Source organism: Tachyglossus aculeatus, chromosome 23 (genome assembly GCF_015852505.1).
Source record: "Tachyglossus aculeatus isolate mTacAcu1 chromosome 23, mTacAcu1.pri, whole genome shotgun sequence".
NCBI classification, from domain to species: domain Eukaryota; kingdom Metazoa; phylum Chordata; class Mammalia; order Monotremata; family Tachyglossidae; genus Tachyglossus; species Tachyglossus aculeatus.
Genome location: NC_052088.1, coordinates 11,755,018 through 11,776,927, shown reverse-complemented (window position 1 = coordinate 11,776,927; position 21,910 = coordinate 11,755,018). Strand labels below are relative to the sequence as shown.

Below are 21,910 nucleotides of genomic sequence, written 5' to 3'. Positions count from 1 at the left end.
GACCAAAATTATAATCCCAGCTCTGCCACTGGCCTGCTATATGACCTGGGATGAGTCACAATCTCTCTAGGCCTCAGTTTCCTCATCTGTAAAATGGGGATCAGATGGCTTCTCTCCCTCTTTATTACACTGTGAATCCTGAGTGGGACAGGGACCGTATAATCTGATCTACCTTGTAACAGCCCCAGCACTCAGTATATAGTAAGCTCTTAACTGATATCATAATAAACTTCCTGATTATCAGCGAGGATGACTGCTTGCCTGACTAAAGATTCCTGGGCTTTTCATTATGTTTCATATATCTAGTGCCAAAATTCAGAACAAGTGATTATTATAATGCAGTGGAAGAGAGATACGTGAAGAAAGATCTTGATCTACCGTGCAAAGACTTGACTCCAAAGACCTAGGCTCAACTTTCACTACTCGGTCTTCTGGGCAAGTGACTTACTCTCTGAAGTTATGAAATCTAGTTTCTTCTTATAATGGAAAGAGTACATACCCTTGGACCCTCCCAGGGGAATGTGTGAGAAAGAGTTGGATAATGTCTTATAGAGCTATCTGCAAATCAGCAAAAGATGCTACAACGACTTTCATTTTAGAGAACTCATCTGAGCGCCAAAAAATAATTTGGAGAGAAATCTCTATTAAATATTTCATTTACAGACAAGCAATGTGACACGAACATAGTATTTATTAAATAACGGAAGGCCTCTAGGACATTATGTAATTCAAACTATCAATTTTGAGGCACTTTAACATTTGTACACTCCCAATTCTCCCTTAATCTTGGGTGGGGGAGGGTTACATCCCTGCTGAACCCTGCATTAAGGAAAACTTGCAATATAGCCTGCCCACCTTGCCTCCGAATGATTTTTTTCCCAACATTCCATTCCATCTAGATTGATCAACTTCATTGGAAGAATGTTCCCTAACAGCATTGTGTTCAAAGCATGTAGTGAAAACACACTCCATTTTTCCACAATGCTTTTCAGATACGCAAAAATATCCCATTATTAAAGCCATCATTCTGGCCCAGACAAAAGTTAAAAAGTTAATTAAAAAGTGAAGCCAAACTTCCTTACACTGGAGAAGCAGCGTGGCCTAGTTAAAAGAGCACAGGGCTGGGAGTTAGAATGACCTGGGTTCTAATCTTTGCTCTGCCACTTGTCTGCTGTATGACTCTGAGCACGTCACCTAACTTCCCTGTGCCTCAGTTACCTCCTCTTTAAAATGGGGATGAAAACTGTGAGAGACATGTGAGACATGGACTGAGTCCAATTTGATTAGTTTGTAGCTTAGCACAATGCCTGACACATAGTAAGCGCTTAACAAATACCATAAAAAACACACAAAAAGATCACCCGTTGATATGAGATGTTTTCCAGTGTCGGACTGGATAATGTCTATAAAGCCCTCTCAAGGAGACATCATCAATAAAGCCCTCTGCATCCCAGAGAAAGATGTTACATCTACTTCTCAAAAGCTACAACTGTAAAGATTTCATTCCCTGCCAAAGGCTAGGGAAAATATATGCACTTGTGAAAATGTTTGGCATGCCAAAGTTATTACAAGACTGTAATATATGCACCGGCACTTCTTGAAGAATTTGTAAGAAATAACAGTGCCAGAAAAAGCAATGTATTGGTAGTCACGATGAGATACATGAAAGATTAAAGAATCATCCACACATCAACAGTTCCTGGGTTGCTGAATGTTATCAGGATGGTCTTTGTGGCCTCTATAAATCTCATTTTAAAAAAGTAATTCAAATATTTATAACAGCTCCGTAGTTTTCATTTCTTTATATTGTTCTCTGCTACTTTTGAAAACATTTGTCAATTTCACTTCCCGCTTTCTTAAAAATGAATGTTAAACATTCCAAGAGATTGCCATTTTATGAACAGTCACTTCAGAAAAATAAGTTTTACCTCTTTTACTCTACATATTCCTTAACATGGAGCTGAGAAAAATTGAGAACTCTTCCGTTTTAGATTCGTTAGGAACACATATTACTGTTAATCATGTTTTTGTATAGAAGCCCTATCAGTGGGGTAATCTTCAAATACAGGAGACAAGGTACTATAGAACTGACAAATCAACTGTGTAGCCATATCCTTATTATATAATCCATTTGAACCCATTACACACCTGAGCATTCCACAGACACACAATTCCATCATCTCCAGCAGATGCAAATCTGAAAAAAAGTTAAGAAAAACAGTTAATAGTGAAGATAATGAGTCAACTCCGATCACAACTTGAATCCTTGAGCTCCTGGGGGCTAATGAGATCGAGTAGACAAAGACATTGAGAGGTAGGCTGATGCTGAACTGAGAGAAGGCAGCATGGCCTAATGGATAGAGCACAGGCCTAGGAGCCAGAAAGACCTGGGTTCTAATCCTGGCTCTGCCACCCGTCTGCTGGGTTACCTTGGGTAAGTCTCTTCACTTCTCTGTGTCTCAGTTTCCTCATCTGTAAAATGGGGATGAAAACTGTGAGGCCCCACGTAGGACATGGACTGTGACTAACCTGACTAGCTTGTATCTACACCAGCGCTTAGTACAGTACCTGGCACATAGAAACAAAGAAAGCATTTAGCAAATACCATTAAAAAAAAGAGGCAACCTCAAAAGAAGCCTAATTCATACAGCTTTTATGCATGGTCCCAACTAGGTTAAAATGGATTAGATTGGCACAATGGGAACAATAACTTCTATGTAAAAGACCAAGACAGGGGAAGAAATTTCAAGGAGGAAAGAAGAATTTTGAAAACAGTGTTTTGAACCCTGGCACCACCTTTTTTCAACTGACTTTCTTCCTGCACCTCATTGCCAATTAACTGTTCATTCATTCAGTCGTATTTATTGAGTGCTTACTCAATAATACAGAGCACTGTACTACGCGCTGGGAAAGTACAATTCAGCAACAAAGAGAGACAATCCCTGCTACAACGGGCTCACAGTCTAGAAGGGGGGAGAGAGATATCAAAAGTAAACAGGCATCAATAATATCAATAAAAATAAATAGATTTACAGATATACATACACATCAGAACAAGGAAACAGGCATTAATATAAATAAATAGAATTATAGATATGTACAAGAGTATTATCTCATTATTATTCCAAGGGTTGTGTTCTAGCCAAACAACACAACCCACAAAACCACAGGCAATTAAACCCTATGACTACAGTTGATGATTCACTCATTCATTCAATCATATTTATCGAGCGCTTACTGTGTGCAGAGCACTGTACTAAGCGCTTGGGAAGTACAAGCCAGCAACATATAGAGACAGTCCCTACCCAACAATGGGCTTACAGTCTAGAAGGGGGAGACAGACAACAAGACAATGATAGGGCAAGTCCCGTCTTCCCAAGATGGATCCTGGTTCTCTTACGGGAAACCCCTTCAGCCCTCAGACCCCCAGGCTGCATGATGGAAACATGACCCGAAGGGCCCAGACTCTGAACTTTGCGCTCTTTGTGGCAGGGAACATGTCTACCAACTCTGGTGTGGTGTATTCTCCAAAGTGTGCTCTGCACCCAAAATACACTCAATACCATTGATTGATTGACTGATTGAATTTCACTGGTAAAGTGGCTGGTGCAGGAGTCTGGGCTTGTAGTAATAATAATAATGATGGCATTTATTAAGCACTTACTATGTGCAAAGCACTATTCTAAGTGCTGGGGAGGTTACAGGGTCATCAGGTTGTCCCAAGGGGGGATTCACAGTCTTAATCCCCATTTTACAGATGAGGTAACTGAGGCACAGAGAAGTTAAGTGATTTGCCCAAAGTCACACAGCTGACAATTGGTGGAGCCGGGTTGTAGGGATCTAGAGTCTACTTGGGTATTCACAGCATCCTCTCTGACTCAAGGTACTCTCTGAGAACGTCATCCCCGTGAATAAGGGACATGGATTATAAAACTGCTGAGCATGGAAATTGAACACGGAAATCTCCACAAATAAACCCATAAATGACAAATCCGCAATGGTGAGGTTTTGCTGAATCACTCCTTAGAATGAATCTCAGAATAAACAATGTCACAACAACACCGTGAATTAAATTCATCTTTCCACTCCTCAGCTGGATACCATTGGACTCTAGGAGTAAAATGACACTCATGGTCAAACAGGGCAACAGACTTTTCATGTTTCTATGTAGCTAAACCTGGGAATCAAGATTATATTCACATTATATTCTTACCTTCATGTTTCTTTTTAGTACTATTGTGAAAATATTCCCCCCAAATCTGCCTGATACAGATCTTTTTTCTTCCACCATACATTTTAAGAAGAGTTAAAACCAACTCCATAAAATAACTTGGAGTAGTACTTTTTAGCTGATTTGCCATAAAAAAGAGTATACAAAAGCCAGACTGAAGAAAAACAGGTCTGCCAAGTCAAAAGAGTTCAAACACCCACAACAACTTACAAGGCAATTATTTTGATATGTTCCTTCATCCCCCCATAACAACTATTGGTCAGATCAAATTAAGTGGATGGATCAAATCCCACTATTAGGTGGCTAGGAAAGGACTAGGCTTCTAGACATTTTTACTGGACATGCCCACTCAGATCTATTTCCATTTACAGAAGCCATTCTTTTCAAATACTTTTGCTTTGAATAGACAGAACCCGTGGACCCATAAACAACATTCCAATTACATTTTAAGCAAGGCTGAATTAATAATGAATGCTGCGTCAATATCTTAAACTGCAAGACGGTAAATGTTTAGGGAGGCAAAGGGAAGTTTTAGTAATAAAAGAAGAGGAAATGGCTCTTGTCCTGGCAAAGCTATGTCAAGGGTCAAAATGGGATTGAATGCTGTTATATGGAGGTAGCAGTAAGAAAAAATGGGGCAAACAATCTAAGTGATAGTCTGGAGGAAATAGAAGGTTTTAACAAACAAGAGAATTAATTGTGAGCTACTTTCATGAAGGGAACTTGATAGCTGAAGTTATCTGAGCCAAATCAAGCAAACAATGGTATTTATTGAGCACTTCCTGTGTGCAGAGCACTGGGGTAAGCGCTTGGGAGAGTACAACACAACAGAGTTGGTAGACACACTTATGGTCCACAATGAGCACACAGTGTAGACGGGGAGTCAGACATTAATATAAAGAAATTACAGATACGCACATATGCGCTGTGGGGATGAGGATAAGGTGAATGCCAAGTGCCCAATCCAAGGGCATGGATGATGCAAAAGGGAGGGAGATACAGAAAGGAGATATAACTTTCAAACTCAAAACTATATAATGCATCTTTTTTAGGGCAAGTGGGCCCTAAAAAAACTCACCTAGGTCTCCACCTAAAAATGCTCTAATTGGCTCCAGCACCTCCCTGATCATAAAACTGGCTGAGAATGAGGAAATCTCCACAAATAAACCTACATTCCTCCATCTTCTATTCCCCGCCATGGCCCAAAATCACCCCTTGTCTCCTGCTTGCTACAACCCTGCATCTCAGTAGCAAAACTTTGGGCCAACAGGTTTTCTGCCAGCAGCGTGGCCTACTGAACAGACCATGGGCCTGAGTCAAAATCACCTGGGGACTAATGCTGTCTCCACCACGTGTCTGCTGTGTGAACTTGGGTAATTCACTGAACTTCTCTGTGCCTGTTATGTCATCTGTAAAATGGGGATTAAGACTGTGAGCTCCATGTGGGACACGGACTATGTCCAATCAAATTAGCTTGTATCTACCCCAGTACTTAGCATATAGTAAGCACTTACATACCAAAAACAAAAAAGCCATTACCACCACTGTGTCAACTTTTCCTCAAAGCCAAGACTTCGGGAACACTATGGGGAAATGAGGGGGGATGAAGGGAAGGAAGAAAGAGAGAAGTTTGTAAGGCAAGACATGAAAGTGAAGAAATAAGCAAAAAAAGAGATGGAGGTAGAAAAACTATCGAGAGAGAGAGAGAGAGAGAGAGAGAGAGAGAGAGAGAGAGAGAAAAGTACACATGAGGGGGCAAATGGGAGAGAGAATAGTGAGGGCAAAAAAGTTATAGAAGGAAAAACATGAAAAATAGAACAGCCACAGAGGACAGGAAGATTCAGAAGGGAGGAGGGGCAAATAGGGAAGGCAGGCTTCCCAACTAGTAAAAAATGGAGGAGACAGACACCCTAAGAGGAAAAAGGCTTAAAGCAACAGAGAGACAACCAATTAATCTGTGGTATTTATTAAGTGCGTATTATGTGCAGAGCACTTTTTTAAGCGCTTGGGAGAATACAAGAGAATTAGCAGACATGTTCCCTGTCCATAATGACAGGACTGAAAAACAGACACACAAAAGAATCCAGTGATGTCAGGAAGGAGAAATGTGTCAGCAAAGACATGAAGGGTGATGGAGAGAAAATTACAGAAGACAGGAAAGGAAAAAAGAGAAGAAAATGTATCTAACCCAAAGAAAGCCAGTGTGCTTCCTCTAAAAGCAAATAATTCCTCTAGATGTAAAGCTATGCAACTATACGTGTGTGTAAATTAAAAAATTCAAGGCCCGCAAAAAGGCTGGCAATACCCAATCAGTGATAACATTCTATGTCAGAGAAAGACACTAAAATTTAGTGAAATATCTGCAAATTAAGTTATTACAATATCTATAAACATCAAAGATTGTTTACATGCATAACATGCACACGTATGTGCATGTGTGGGCGTGTGAATCAATGGTATTTGAGTGCTTACTCTGTGCAGAACACTGTACTGAGTGTTTGGGAAAGTAAAATACAAAGAGTTAGTAGACATGATCATTGCTTACATAAAGTTTGTATCCTACAGTGGGGAGACAGGCATTAAAATAGATTAGGGATAAGGGAAATAGACTGTAAGTTTTTTTTATAGTATTTGTTAAGTGCTTACTATGTGCCAGGCACTACAATAAGTGCTGGGGCAGATACAAGATCATCAGGTTGGACCAAGTCCATGTTCCCCATATGCCTCACAATCAATCCCCATTTTACAGATGAGGTAACTGCGGCACTGAGAAATTAAGTGACATGTGCAAGGTTACACAGCAGACAAGTGATGGAGCTGGAATTAAGAAGAAGAAGAAGAAGAGGAAGAAGAAGAATAAATAATTAGAACCCAGGTCCTTCTGACTTCAAAGCCCATGTTCTATTCACTAGACTACATAGCTTCTCTACTTATGTATTATGGAATTAGGGTGAATACTGCAGGCGGAGGATGTGTCTACTAACTCTGTTATATTGTACTCCCCCAAGCGCTTAGTACTGTGCTCTGAACACAGTAAGTGCTCAATAAATACAGCTGATTGATTATGGAGCACATAGTCAATACAGGGGGAAAGGCGGATAGGGGAAATAAAGGACTTAGGATATGCAATTTTAGGATGGTTTCTAAGATGGGGAGACTAGTGGACTGTCAGGTATGAAGGGAGATGAAGTTCCAGGCCTGAGGGAAAACATAAGCAAGCGGTTGGCAGCAGGATAAACAAGATCAAGGTATAGAGAGTGAATAGGTTGGTGTCAGAGGAGCAGAGTGTGCGGATTAAGGTTGTAGTAGGAGATAAGCAGGAGGGAGGGTGTGTGGGTGTGTGCTTGTATGTCTGTGCGTGCGTGTAAACAAACACACCACATATTCCTAACTTGACAAAACTGTCCCAGGGGAAGAAACCTGTGCTATTGCTGAATTTTAAAGGCAGACTTTTTTAAACAAAATTATTTTTAGTGCATAGCACCACCAGCCAACCTAGAGGCATATTTTGCTCTCCAGTCTGGTGTTTCATGGGTCATCTGATTCTTTTCCAGTCATGATCACCATCCTCCATAACCTTGTCTATTTCCTGGAGGAGCAAGAAATGGTCAAATGAGCAACACAGAAAGCTATTCTTAAAATGTGTTATGAACTCAGTTTAGCTTAATGTGCCAAATGCTAGAGTATTACATGAAATTTTACCCCAGGCCACTTTTTGGAAGACTCTTGCTGAGGCTTACCCTTCAGTAGTGATCTTCCAATCAATGTGACCCTCACTTTGCGTTCAAAAAATACAAAAGAAAAGAAGAAAAAGGCAGCTGCCTGTTAGGTTGATACAGGATTTATTTAGTCTCTTCAAAACCAATCTGAGAAAATTTTCCACTCACTGGTTTTAGCTGAGCCACCGAGAAAACAAGAAAATCCTTCTGCAAAATTCTCGATAAGATGATATTATCGAAAGACCTGAAGCGTGAAACCTGACTTACAACTGCTGACAAAAAACAGAATGGAATGCCAACAAAAACTAAATAAAAACATATAAAGGGTAACAATACTAATTTTATTGAAATAAATAAAACAAAAAGTATTTCCTGCAGTTTGACAGAGCCAAGACAATCAGGCTTGATCAATACAGAGGCTGGAGTAAAAATGGTAAAATACAATCTATCTGATTAAACTGAGATCAAAAAAGACATCCTGAGACCTTAATGCAGCTTATATTACATATTCATATTGTCTGCATGTTTTCCTGAGTCTGATTTACAAAGCACAACTGTCCGTATCTGCCTTTGTATCGCCTCAGGATTTAATAAAAAAAAAAAGAATGGTGGCTAAGGTTTTTGCAGTATTCCCCATAATGAATTTTCAAACATTAGCTTATCACATTTGCACAATAATGACCCTCAGAAAAGCATTTTAACTAATTGCTGTATTAAGAAGAAAGTGCTAAACAAAAAATTGTCAGGGTGGAAAAACATTTCTACCTGGTTGAATTTAAATAACTGATAAAATAAATGATAGTGGATTCTTAGGATTGAGACGGGGACCAATGTCTAATTTCCACTTGTGGATTTCCTCCCAGCGCTTTAGTAAATAAGCCCTTGATTAATAATAGTACTACTATAATTTGTTTTAGTATCTCCCAGGCTATGTAGAAAATTATTTGAGGGCAAGGATCATATCCACTAACTTTATCGTACTACCCCAAATGCTTAGTGCAACGTTTTTTGCAAAGAGGTAGCACTTAATACTATTGATGGATATTGAGCAAATTGATTAATTTTTTGATAAGCACTTGAAACTACAGTAATAGACACAAGAAACCTTTTTTACGCTATTATTGGGATACAAATTTAAGGTTTAAAAAAACCCCATTTATCCCATGGCTTACATTTCAACTTTTCTGAAAAATCTGTTCCTATGGTGGTATTTACAACTAATGGAGATTGCAGAAACATTTTGGAGAACCTTAGAAGAAAAAGTATTCTAAATTCTAATTACCAGAATTCTAGATACTAGTGAATCAAATGACCTAGAATAATCAAAGAGAAAATAATTTTACTTGAATATGGACAGATGCCACAAACAAAAATTACATTTCAAAAAGATTTTTTACACAGAAGCAAATAAACAAAATGCACATTTCCAACTTGGGTCTTTTGGGATAATTTTTTAAAATTTTTTGACAGTTTATTTATGGTATACTGGTTATTGAAACAGTTCAATAAACAGAGTACCAACAACTCTAACAAGTTCTAGCTGACCAACAACACACCCATTCCACTTAATTACTGTTGTTATTAACACAAAACTGAGCATTTAAATTTCTGACAATATTGTTTTAAGATATTTTACATTAAATAAGAAAATGAACATAACCAAAAATAATTCTTTGGAATATTTCCTGAAGCATTTAGTACTGAATTAAGACCCATTTTCACTTTACAAAGCTATGTCTCAGAATGAGCAGACACCATTATGTACAGATTAAGAGAAATCATTAGAAAAAATGAAGCTTATTTGGAAAACAGAAACAAAAAACCGAACATGGAAAATAAACTATGGTTTCACAGGAATCTCCAAACTTATACATCACTTTGGTTTGACTCGGCACTTTAGAGGCGCATTTCTTCTTTTAAAACACTGAAATGTTCCCTAGGCTTCTAACTCACTACTTGTATGACTTATAAATTGGAAGGCTTTGGTTTAATTTGGTTTTTTATTTATTGTTATCATTATTATCATTATTATTATTATTATTATTAGAGTTTCCCCTACTGCAGATTCAGGGGCACTGCAATTCAACTCCAAGGCCTTGAGAGGAGAATGCAACCCCATCCTTGATTCTCAAATGGAAACAGGCATAAATGAGCACCTCCTCCAATCAATCAATTAATGGTATTCACTTAATGCTTACTGTGTGCACAGCTCTGTATTAAGCACTTGGGAAACTACAATAAGATAGAATTGGTAGACACAATCCCTGCCCACAAGGAGCTTACAGTCTAGAGGTGGACAGACATTAAGGAAAATTACAGATAAAGGGGAGCATATAAGGATATACACAAAAGTGCTGTGGGGCTGGGGTGAATATCAAGTACTGAAGGAGTACAGATCCAAGTGTAACGGTGATGCAGAAAGAAGGGTCATTAGGAGAAATCAGGGTTAGTTGGGGAAGACCTCAGGGAGAAATTGTGCTTTTAGGAAAGCCCTGATGGTGGGGAGAATAGTGGTCCGGTGGATATGTGAAGGGGGAGGGAGCTTCAGGACAGTAGGTGAGGGGGCAAGGGGTCGGGGGCGAGATAAAAGAGAATGAGGTTCAGTAAGTAGGTTGGCTAGGAGCAAAGTATGTGGGTTGGGTTTCGGTGGCAAATCAGCACGGTAATGTAGGAGAGGGAGATGACTGAGTGCCGTAAAGCTGATAGTGAGTGAGGACTTTCTGTTTGGTGCAAAGTTGGATGGGTCAGCGTTGGAAGATTTGTGGGAGTGGATCTGTACCCTTTAAGCAGTTGATATTCTCCCCCGGTTAGCTCCACGGCACTTACATACATATCCATAAAGTATTTATATTAATGTCTGTCTCCCCACAAGACTCTAAACTCCTTGTGGACCAAGAACGTGTCTACCAACTCTGTTGAACTGTACTCTCCCAAATGATTAGTACAGAGTTCTGCACACAGAAAGTGTTCCATAAATACTGCTGAATGACTGGTTGGGGAACTGTGGACTCAAATATGAAATTCTCCCATCGGCTTAAGAAATTGGGTAGGGACTGTCTCTATATGTTGCCAATTTGTACTTCCCAAGCGCTTAGTACAGTGCTCTGCACATAGTAAGTGCTTAATAAATACAATTGATGATTAGGGAAGTGAGCTTCACAAGGCCACTGACATAAGCAGCGTGGCCTAGTGGATAGAGAACAGCCCTGGGAGCCAGAAGGACCTGGGTTCTAACCGCAGCTCTGTCACTTGTCTACTGTGCAAGTCACTTAACTTCCCTGTGCATCAGCTACCTACTCATTTACATGGGGATTGATTGTGAGCCCTATGTGGGACATGGGCTGTGTCCAACGTACTTAATGTGGATCTATCCCAGCACTTAGTACAGTGCCTTGCACGGAGTAAGCACATAACAAAGTACCATTTAAAAAGCAAAATAAAATAAAATAAGCAGTTGGAGGAATGGAAAAGGGGATAGTGAAAACAGTACCTTACCTGATTCTCTTGGGGAATTTTGGAAAATTTTATAGGACTGCAATGTATGTGTAATAAGAAAGACTGTCTCTTACCTGTAATCATCTAATTGCACTAGAAATCGAACAATATCATGGTGAGCTTTCAAAACGAGCAGTTCAGTATAGGGGTTCTGGGTTTGCTCTTCACCTATTGTCTGGACTGGAGATTTCTTGTACCATGAAACAAAGGAAATAGAAAAAAGACAGAATAATGATTTAAGAATATAAATTAGATATAAAGAACTCTGCGTATAACAAGCTATACACCTAAGAATTTAGAAGAAATTAATTGCGACCCCAAGGCTAGTTCAAATCATTGAAAGAAATCAAGTAGCTGAACAAAATTTTGGCTTTGGCTTTTTTAGACTGGCGCACTCATTATTATTATCTGGAGTTATTACCCAAGATCACCTAAGTCAAGATAAACAGCTAGTTCAAGATCTTTGGGTGCTCAGCTTCCTATTGTTCAAGCTTTGAAAATCACAGAAAAATATTTCCCATGGAATGTTTGACAGACTGTCACAGGAGTCAAAAAAAAGTTCATCCCACTGTATATTGAATACCTCATATATAGTTATTATCATCAACCCCCAACCCTAGGGGTAACAGAAGATATAAATTCAGTTATAAACACCTACACAACTGATTTTGCTACCTAGCAAACCTCCTGGAATAGACAGGAAAAGACCTCAATATGGGGTATTAATGTGAACTTAGTATCCTCAAACAACACAAATGCCTCAGTAAGCTTGCTGTTCGCAGGGAACATGTCCACTGACTCATATTGTACTTTCCCAAGCACTTAGTACAGTGCTCTGCACACAGTTGGCACTAAAATACAATTGACTGAATGATAAATCTGACCTCTACCTACAAATGGTCAGAATTTTGCTGATACTATGAACTTGACTATCCTATACTAGATGGCTGAGATAGGTGGAAAAGTAAAATCAATGGATATTTTTAAAATGTATTTTGGCAACCTTCTTCTACAAGCCTCTTACCAGCGTTGCCAACTTACAGCAGAATGGACAGATGAGTTTCATTTCCTTTCCTTCCTCTTTTCTGATGGAAGTTGTAATGAGAAGTAGAAGGCCAAAATCATAATTGTGGTATTTAGTAAGTAAGCACTTACTAAGTTCCAGGCACTGTACTAAGCTATAAATACAAGACAATTGGATTGGACATAGTCCCTGTGCCACAGAGGGCTCACAGTCTTAATTCCCATTTTACAGACGAGGCAACTAAGACACAGAGAAGTTACGTGACTTTGCCCAAGGTCACACAGCAGACAAGTGGCGGAGCCAGGACTAGAACCCAGGTCCTTCTGATTCCCAGGCCCGTGCTCTAGCCATTAGGCCACACTGCTTTTGTGGCAGGCCACGGCAGAAAAAAACCTTAGGATCTTGATATTCTATAGACTGGATATGCAACACCTCTGTAATTATAGCAATAACCAGTTTATAACACTAATTTAAGGAAGAACAGTTTTAATGGGAGGCTCTCACTCTCCTAACTAGTATTAAATTACATCATTTCCAAATTATTTTTTCTTTATATTCCATGTCCCGGTTCGGTACTTCAATCCCTGTAGACAGTAAGCTCCTGGTGGGCAAGGATTGTGATTACCAACTCTGTTTTTATTGTACTTTAAGTGTTTAGTATAGAGCTCAGCATACAGTAAGTGCTCAATCAATTCTATTGACTAATTGAAATTCTTTTAAAAATGATTCATTCATTCAACCGTATTTACTGAGCACTTACTGTGTGCAGAGCAATGTACTAAGCGCTTGGAAAGTACAATTGGGCAACAGATAGAGACAGTCCCTATCCAACAACGGGCTCACAGTCTAGAAGGGGGGAGGCAGAAAGCAAAACAAAACTTCACTGACAAAGCATAGTTGTCCAACAATCCAACAATTATCAATGGCATTTACTGAGGGCTTACTGTATACAGGCAGAGCACAGTACTAAGCACTTGGAAAATCTCACCAACCTTTTGGTCTTCACTGCCTTATTCAATCATATTTACTGAGCGCTGTGTGTGCAGCACTGTACTAAGCACTTGGGAAAGTACAACACAACACAACATGAGACATTCCTTGCCCACAATGAGCTTAGTCTTGTAGCTGAACTAAAAACAAAGGCAAAATGTAAACTCTCTTGCTCCCTAAGATTTGAGGAAGTCAAAGATCCGAGAAGTGGCAGACCTCAGTCACACTAATCATTGCTTTTGTACTTACATTTATTCAACTGCACATTCAATTAGAGCACTCTATTTGTAGGTAGTTTTATACCTGACTCCTCCTTTAGAGTGTAAACTCCCTATGGGCAAGAAATGTGTCACTTCCTTGCTTTGTGCTTCCTCAGCACTTTGTTCAGGGCATTGCCCCCAATGGACCCTTAATAAACACGATTCCTATTTCTATTAATCAATATTATAGAACACTCAGGGGCTGAGCAACAGAGCCACAATATTCGCCCTCAAGGGATTCACAACCGAGCACCATCCAATGCAATTTCCTAACAAAATCAACAGGTGGTCCACAAAACAGAAGACAATCCTCGAGGAAACTCATCTTGCAAAAAAAAGTGTTGGACAAAAACGCTGACAGGTGGAGAGGGGGGCTACCTAGAAGGCAGCTGAAGCCAATAATTTTATTTACCTGTTTTGATGGTACTGACACCTGTCTCCTTGTTTTGTTGTCTGTCTCCCCCCCCCCAGACTGTGAACTCGTTGTTGGGGTGGGACTGTATCTGTTGCCAAACTGTACTTTCCAAGTGCTTAGCACATTGCTCTGCACACTGTAAGCTCTCAATAAATGGGAGGGAAGGAAGGGAGGGAGGGAAGGAAGGAAGGAAGGGAGAGGACTGTTCCCCATCACTGCCCTTCAAGCCCAACAACTGGCCCAGGTCAAAAAAGACCCCCCAAATAGGGTTGCCCCCCCCCCGCCCCCCGTGTTTACTCTGTGCCAAGCACTGTTCTAAGCGCTGGGGTAGATACAAGGTGATCAGGTTGCCCCATGTGGGGTTCACAGTCTTAATCTCCATTTTACAGATGAGGTAACAGGCACAGAGAAGTGAAGTGACTTACCCAAGGTCACACAGCGGATAAGGGGCAGAGGCACCATTGGAACCCACATCTTCTGACTCCCAAGTCCGGGCTCTTTCCACTGAGCCAAGCTGCTCCTCTGATGGAAGGCCGCCCCACTGCACCAGTAGCCCGGGTCACCCCACTGCACCCCTTCACACCTGCAGCTTCAGCGGGTCTCCTACCAAGTCTACTCGCCCAAGTGCTTAGTACAGTGTTCTGCACTTAGCAAACAATAAAAAGCGCTGTACTAAGCACTCAATAAATACGACTGAATGAATGACACGATCTACAGTGTTTCAGTTAAGTTGATGCCCTAGGCGCTTGAGCATCTTACACAAGTGAGGCAGAAAATGAGTTTGGTCTCAGGCCTACTTTATTTAATGGCTGTTTTTCCTCCACCTCAGAGCATTACCGAGTTTCATGTTAATTGGAAGCCCCTCTCCATCCCCTCCATCTTACCTCCTTCCCTTCCCCACAGCACCTGTATATATGTATATATGTTTGTACATATTTATTACTCTATTTATTTATTTATTTTACTTGTACATATCTATTCTATTTATTTTATTTTGTTAGTGTGTTTGGTTTTGTCCTCTGTCTCCCCCTTTTAGACTGTGAGCCCAATGTTGGGTAGGGACTGTCTCTATATGTTGCCAATTTGTACTTCCCAAGCGCTTAGTACAGTGCTCTGCACTTAGCAAATAATAAAGAGCGCTGTACTAAGCACTCAATAAATACGACTGAATGAATGACACGATCTACAGTGTTTCAGTGAAGTTGATGCCCTAGGCGCTTGAGCATCTTACACAAGCGAGGCAGAAAATGAGTTTGGTCTCAGGCCTACTTTATTTAATGGCTGTTTTTCCTCCACCTCAGAGCATTACCGAGTTTCATGTTAATTGGAAGCCCCTCTCCATCCCCTCCATCTTACCTCCTTCCCTTCCCCACAGCACCTGTATATATGTTTGTACATATTTATTACTCTATTCATTTATTTATTTTACTTGTACATATCGATTCTATTTATTTTATTTCGTTAGTGTGTTTGGTTTTGTCCTCTGTCTCCCCCTTTTAGACCGTGAGCCCAATGTTGGGTAGGGACTGTCTCTATATGTTGCCAATTTGTACTTCCCAAGCGCTCAGTACAGTGCTCTGCACATAATAAGCGCTCAATAAATACGATTGATTGATTGATTGATGGAAGTTGCAGGGTTGGGGGGCGGGGGGGGAGAACGTGTTGGGAGGATCCAAGGTAGTGAGAAGCAGCGTGGCTGGGTGGAAAGCGCACGGGCTTTGGAGTCAGAGGTCTTGGGTTCAAATCCCGGCTCCGCCAACTGTCAGCTGTGTGACTTTGGACCCCCTCTAGACTGTGGGGCCGTCACTAGATGTTGCCAGCCTGTACTTCCAAAGCGCTTAGTACAGTGCTCTGCACACAGTAAGCGCTCAATAAATACGAATGAATGAATGGGGCTCACAGTCTCCATCCCCATTTTCCAGATGAGGCAACTGAGGCCCGGGAAGCGGGTTGCCCAGAATCCCCCGGCTGACAAGCGGCCCGCCGTTGGGCAGGGACCGTCCCTCTATGTTGCCCACTTGTCCTTCCCAAGCGCTTAGGACAGAGCTCTGCACACAGTAGGCGCTCAGTAAATACGACTGAATGAATGATTGAATGAATGAATGAATGGCGCGGCGGAGGGCGGGATTCGAACCCGCGGCCTTCCTCCCTTCAAGGCCCTGCTGAGAGCTCACCTCCTCCAGGAGGCCTTCCCAGACTGAGCCCCTTCCTTCCTCTCCCCCTCGTCCCCCTCTCCATCCCCCCATCTTACCTCCTTCCCTTCCCCACAGCACCTGTATATATGTATATATGGTTGTACATATTTATTACTCTATTTATTTATTTGTACATTTCTATCCTATTTATTTTATTTTGTTGGTATGTTTGGTTCTGTTCTCTGTCTCCCCCTTTTAGACTGTGAGCCCGCTGTTGGGTAGGGACCGTCTCTATGTGTTGCCAATTTGTACTTCCCAAGCGCTTAGTACAGTGCTCTGCACATGGTAAGCGCTCAATAAATACGATTGATTGATTGATTGATTGATTGATTGACCCGCTGCTTGCCACGCCAGGCCCCTTTACCTCAGCGGCTCCCTGGGGCTCGCGGCCTCCGCCGAGCAGCCAGCGCAGCATCCGGGCCGTGGCGGCGGAGGAGGAGGAAGAGGAGGAGGCTGAGGGCCGACCAGCCCACTGTCGGACTTCCCAAGCGCTTAGCACAGTGCTCTGCACACTGTGAGCGCTCAATCAATACGATTGATTGATTGATTGACCGGCCGGCCGGGCCCCCGCCGCCTCAGGCCCCCGTGCCCCGGAAGCGGCCGGCCGGGCTTACGGCGGCGCGCGCGCCCCCGACACAGCGCGAGCGCGCGCCCCCGACACAGCTCGGGCGAGCGCGCGGCCGCCACAGCTCGGGAGCGCGCGGCCGCCACAGCTCGAGTGCGCGCGCGCCCGACACAGCTCGAGCGCGCGCCCCCGACACAGCTCGAGCGAGCGCGCCCCCGATACAGCTGGGGCGCGCGCGCCCCCGGCGGCCGCCTTGGGGATTACAGCGCCGGGCCGGGCACGGCAGGGATGGATTCATTCATTCATCATTCATTCATTCATTCATTCATTCATTCATTCATTCATTCATTCATTCATTCATTTCATTCATTCATTCATTCATTCATTCGTTCATTTCATTTCATTTCATTCATTCATTCATTCATTCATTCATTTCATTCATTTCATTTCATTCATTCATTCATTCATTTCATTCATTCATTTCATTCATTCATTCATTCATTCATTTCATTTCATTCATTCATTCAATCGTATTTATTGAGCGCTGACTGTGTGCAGAGCACTGTGCTAAGCGCTTGGAAAGTACAAGTCCATTCATTCAATCGTATTGAGCGCTGACTGTGTGCAGAGCGCTGTGCTAAGCGCTTGGGAAGGACAAGTTCATTCATTCATTTAATCGTACTTATTGAGTGCCGACTGTGTGCAGAGCACTGGACTAAGCGCTTGGGAAGGACAAGTTCATTCATTCATTTAATCGTATTTCTTGAGCCCTGACTGTGTGCAGAGCACTGTACTAAGCGCTTGGGTAGGACAAGTTCATTCATTCATTCGTATTTATTGAGCGCTGACTGTGTGCAGAGCACTGGACTAAGCGCTTGGGAAGGACAACTTCATTCATTCATTCGTATTTATTGAGCACTGACTGTGTGCAGGGCACTGTGCTAAGCGCTTGGGAAGGACAAGTTCATTCATTCATTCGTATTTATTGAGCGCTGACTGTGTGCAGAGCACTGCACTAAGCGCTTGGGAAATACAAGTTCATTCAATCGTATTGAGCGCTGACTGTGTGCAGGGCACTGTACTGCGCTTGGGAAGGACAAGTTCATTCATTCATTCGTATTTATTGAGCGCTGACTGTGTGCAGAGCACTGCACTAAGCGCTTGGGAAATACAAGTTCATTCAATCGAATTGAGCGCTGACGGTGTGCAGAGCGCTGTGCTAAGCGCTTGGGAAGGACAAGTTCATTCATTCATTCGTATTTATTGAGTGCTGACTGTGTGCAGAGCACTGGACTAAGCGCTTGGGAAGTACAAGTTCATTCAATCGTATTGAGCGCTGACAGTGTGCAGAGCACTGTGCTAAGCGCTTGGGGAGGACAAGTTCATTCATACAGAGAAGCAGCGTGGCTCAGTGGGAAAGAGCCCTGGCTTTGGAGTCAGAGGTCGTGGGTTCAAATCCCTGCTCCGCCAAGTGTCAGCTGGGTGACTTTGGGCAAGTCACTTCACTTCTCTGGGCCTCAGTTTCCCCATCTGTAAAATGGGGATTAACGTGAGCCCCCCGTGGGACAACCTGATCCCCTTGTAACCTCCTCAGCGCTTAGAACGGTGCGTGGCACATAGTAAGTGCTTAATAAATACCATCATTATTATTATTCAAGGCCCTGCTGAGAGCTCACCTCCTCCAGGAGGCCTTCCCAGACTGAGCCCCTTCCTTCCTCTCCCCCTCGTCCCCCTCTCCATCCCCCCCATCTTACCTCCTTCCCTTCCCCACAGCACCTGTATATATGTCTATATGTTTGTACATATTTATTACTCTATTTATTTATTTATTTTATTTGTACATATCTATTCTATTTATTTTATTTTGTTAGTATGTTTGGTTTTGTTCTCTGTCTCCCCCTTTTAGACTGTGAGCCCACTGTTGGGTAGGGACTGATTTGTACTTCCCAAGCGCTTAGTACAGTGCTCTGCACATAGTAAGTGCTCAATAAATACGATTGATGATGATGATGATTCATTCATTCATTTAATCGTATTTATTGAGCGCTGACTGTGTGCAGAGCACTGTACTAAGCGCTTGGGATGTACAAGTTTATTCATTCATTTAATCGTATTTATTGAGCGCTGACTGTGCAGAGCACGGTACTAAGTGTTTGGGAAGGACAAGTTCATTCATTCATTCGTATTTATTGAGCGCTGACTATGTGCAGGGCACTGTACTAAGCGCTTGGGAAAGACAAGTTCATTCATTCATTCATTCATTCATTTAATCGTATTTATTGAGCGCTGACTGTGTGCAGAGCACTGTGCTAAGCGCTTGGGAAGGACAAGTTCATTCATTCATTCATTTAATCGTACTTATTGAGTGCTGACTGTGTGCAGAGCACTGTGCTAAGCGCTTGGGAAGGACAAGTTCATTCATTCATTCATTTAATCGTACTTATTGAGCACTGACTGTGTGCAGAGCACTGTACTAGGCTCTTGGGAAGGACAAGTTCATTCATTCATTCATTCATTTAATCGTACTTATTGAGCGCTGACTGTGTACAGAGCACTGTACTAAGCGCTTGGGAAGGACAAGTTCATTCATTCATTCATTTAATCGTATTTATTGAGCGCTGACTGTATGCAGAGCACTGTACTAAGCGCTTGGGAAGGACAGGTTCATTCATTCATTCATTCAATCGTATTTATTGAGCGCTGACTGTGTGCAGAGCACTGTACTAAGCGCTTGGGAAGGACAAGTTCATTCATTCATTCATTTAATCGCATTTATTGAGCGCTGACTGTGCAGAGCACTGTACAAGCGCTTGGGAAGTACAAGTTCATTCATTCATTAATCGTGTTTATTGAGCACTGACTGTGAGCAGAGCACTGTACTAAGAGCTTGGGAAGGACAAGTTCATTCATTCATTAATCGTGTTTATTGAGCACTGACTGTGTGCAGAGCACTGTACTAGGCGCTTGGGAAGGACAAGTTCATTCATTCATTCATTTAATCGTATTTATTGAACGCTTACTGTGTGCTGAGCACTGTGCTAAGCGCTTGGGAAGGACAAGTTCATTCATTCATTCATTTAATCGTATTTATTGAGCACTGAATGTGTGCAGAGCACTGTACTAAGCGCTTGGGAAGTACAAGTTCTTCATTCATTTAATCATATTTATTGAGCGCTGACTGTGTGCAGAGCACTGTACTAAGCGCTTGGGAAGGACAAGTTAATTCATTCATTTAATTGTATTTATTGAGCGCTGACTGTGTGCAGAGCACTGTACTAAGCGCTTGGAAAGGACAAGTTCATTCATTCATTCATTTAATCGTATTTACTGAGCGCTGAATATGTGCAGAGCACTGTACTAAGCGCTTGGGAAGGACAAGTTCATTCATTTAATCGTATTTATTGAGCACTGACTGTGTGCAGAGCACTGTACTAAGCGCTTGGGAAGGACAAGTTCATTCATTCATTCATTTAATCGTATTTATTGAGCGCTGACTGTGTGCAGTGCACTGTACTAGGCGCTTGGGAAGGACAAGTTCATTCATTCATTCATTTAATCATATTTATTGAGCGCTGACTGTGTGCAGAGCACTGTGCTAAGCGCTTGGGAAGGACAAGTCGGCAACGTATAGAGACGGTCCCTACCTGACAGCGGGCTCACAGTCTAGAAGGGGGAGACAGACAACAAAACAAAACGTATTAACAAAATAAAACAAATAGAATAAATATGTACAAGTAAAATAGAATAATAAATCTGTACAAACATATATACATCTATACAGGTGCTGTGGGGAGGGGAAGGAGGGGGCTCAGTCTGGGTTCATTCAGTCATTCAATCGTATTTATTGAGCGCTTACTGTGTGCAGAGCACTGTACTAAGCGCTTGGGAAGGACAAGTTGGCAACATATAGAGACGGTCCCTACCCAACAGCGGGCTCACAGTCTAGAAGGGGGGGACAGAAATGTGATTATTTCAGAGGGCTATAGAGATGGAGAGAGCAGTATCTAATACAGTGTGGCTTAGTGGAAAGAGCACAGGTTTGGGAGTCAGAGGTCATGGGTTCTAATTCTGCCTCTGCCACTTGTCAGCTGTGTGACTTTGGGCAAGTCACTTAACTTCCCTGTGCCTCAGTTAACTCATCTGTCAAATGGGGAGTAAGACTGTGAGCCCCACCTGGAACAACCTGATTGCCTTGTATATACCCCAGCGCTTAGAACAGGGCTTGGCACATAGTAAGCGCTTAACAAATACCACCATTATTATTAATACAGTTCTCCTCTCACCTCTCTGGCCAATCAATCAGTCAATCAATCGTATTTATTGGGCGCTTACTGTGTACTAAGCGCTTGAGCCACTCCTTAGTCTCTTTCAGGACACTTCCGCTGTCTCTCAAGCACTTAGTACAGGGCTCTATACACAGTAGGGTTTTAATACATATCAATGAGAGGTATATATTGAACACCAACTGTGTAAAAAACACTGCATTAAGCGCTTGGGAGAGTACAATGCAACGGAGTTGGTAGACACATTCCCTGCCCATGATGAGGGGGAAGAAGTTTAGTGGCATGCCCAAGATCGCTCAGCAAATAAGTGGCCGAGCACAGATCCACCCCAGATGCCACTTCCAAGTCACAGGCCTTGGCCAGAGCTGAGGCAGGAAGAGATTGAGCACCCTCAAATTTTCCAATTTTCAAGTCCCACCATCCCCTTGACAGTGTGCTCTACGGCATTTGCCTCTCCTGCTTGAGGAAGCACAAAGCAAGGAAGTGACCAATTCCCTGCCCATAGGGAGCTTACACTCTAAAGGAGGAGTCAGATATAAAACTACCTACAAATAGAGTACTCTAATTGAATGTACAGTTGAATAAATTTAAGTACAAAAGCAATGGGTATAAATAAGGTTAGCGTAACTGAGGTCTACCACTTTTCGGATCTTTGACTTCTTCGAATCTTAGGGAGCAAGAGAGTTTACATTTTGCCTTTGTTTTTAGTTCAGCTACAAGACTAAGCTCATTG

At 42.0% G+C, this 21,910-nt stretch overlaps 1 protein-coding gene across 1 annotated transcript in view; it reads right to left on the bottom strand.

The window, feature by feature from the left end:
• The window catches only part of WDR41 (WD repeat domain 41), a 35,876-nt gene extending 19,038 nt beyond the window's left edge, over positions 1-16,838 (bottom strand). Inside the window, exons 1-3 of the mRNA XM_038765613.1 lie at positions 16,694-16,838; positions 11,520-11,635; positions 2,149-2,197 (exon numbers count right to left, since the gene is read on the bottom strand). Coding sequence (XP_038621541.1) covers positions 2,149-2,197; positions 11,520-11,635; positions 16,694-16,744 — 216 coding nt within the window. The 5' untranslated portion in view covers positions 16,745-16,838. The remainder of the gene's footprint in view (positions 1-2,148; positions 2,198-11,519; positions 11,636-16,693) is intronic.
• Positions 16,839-21,910: the final 5,072 nt, after the last annotated feature.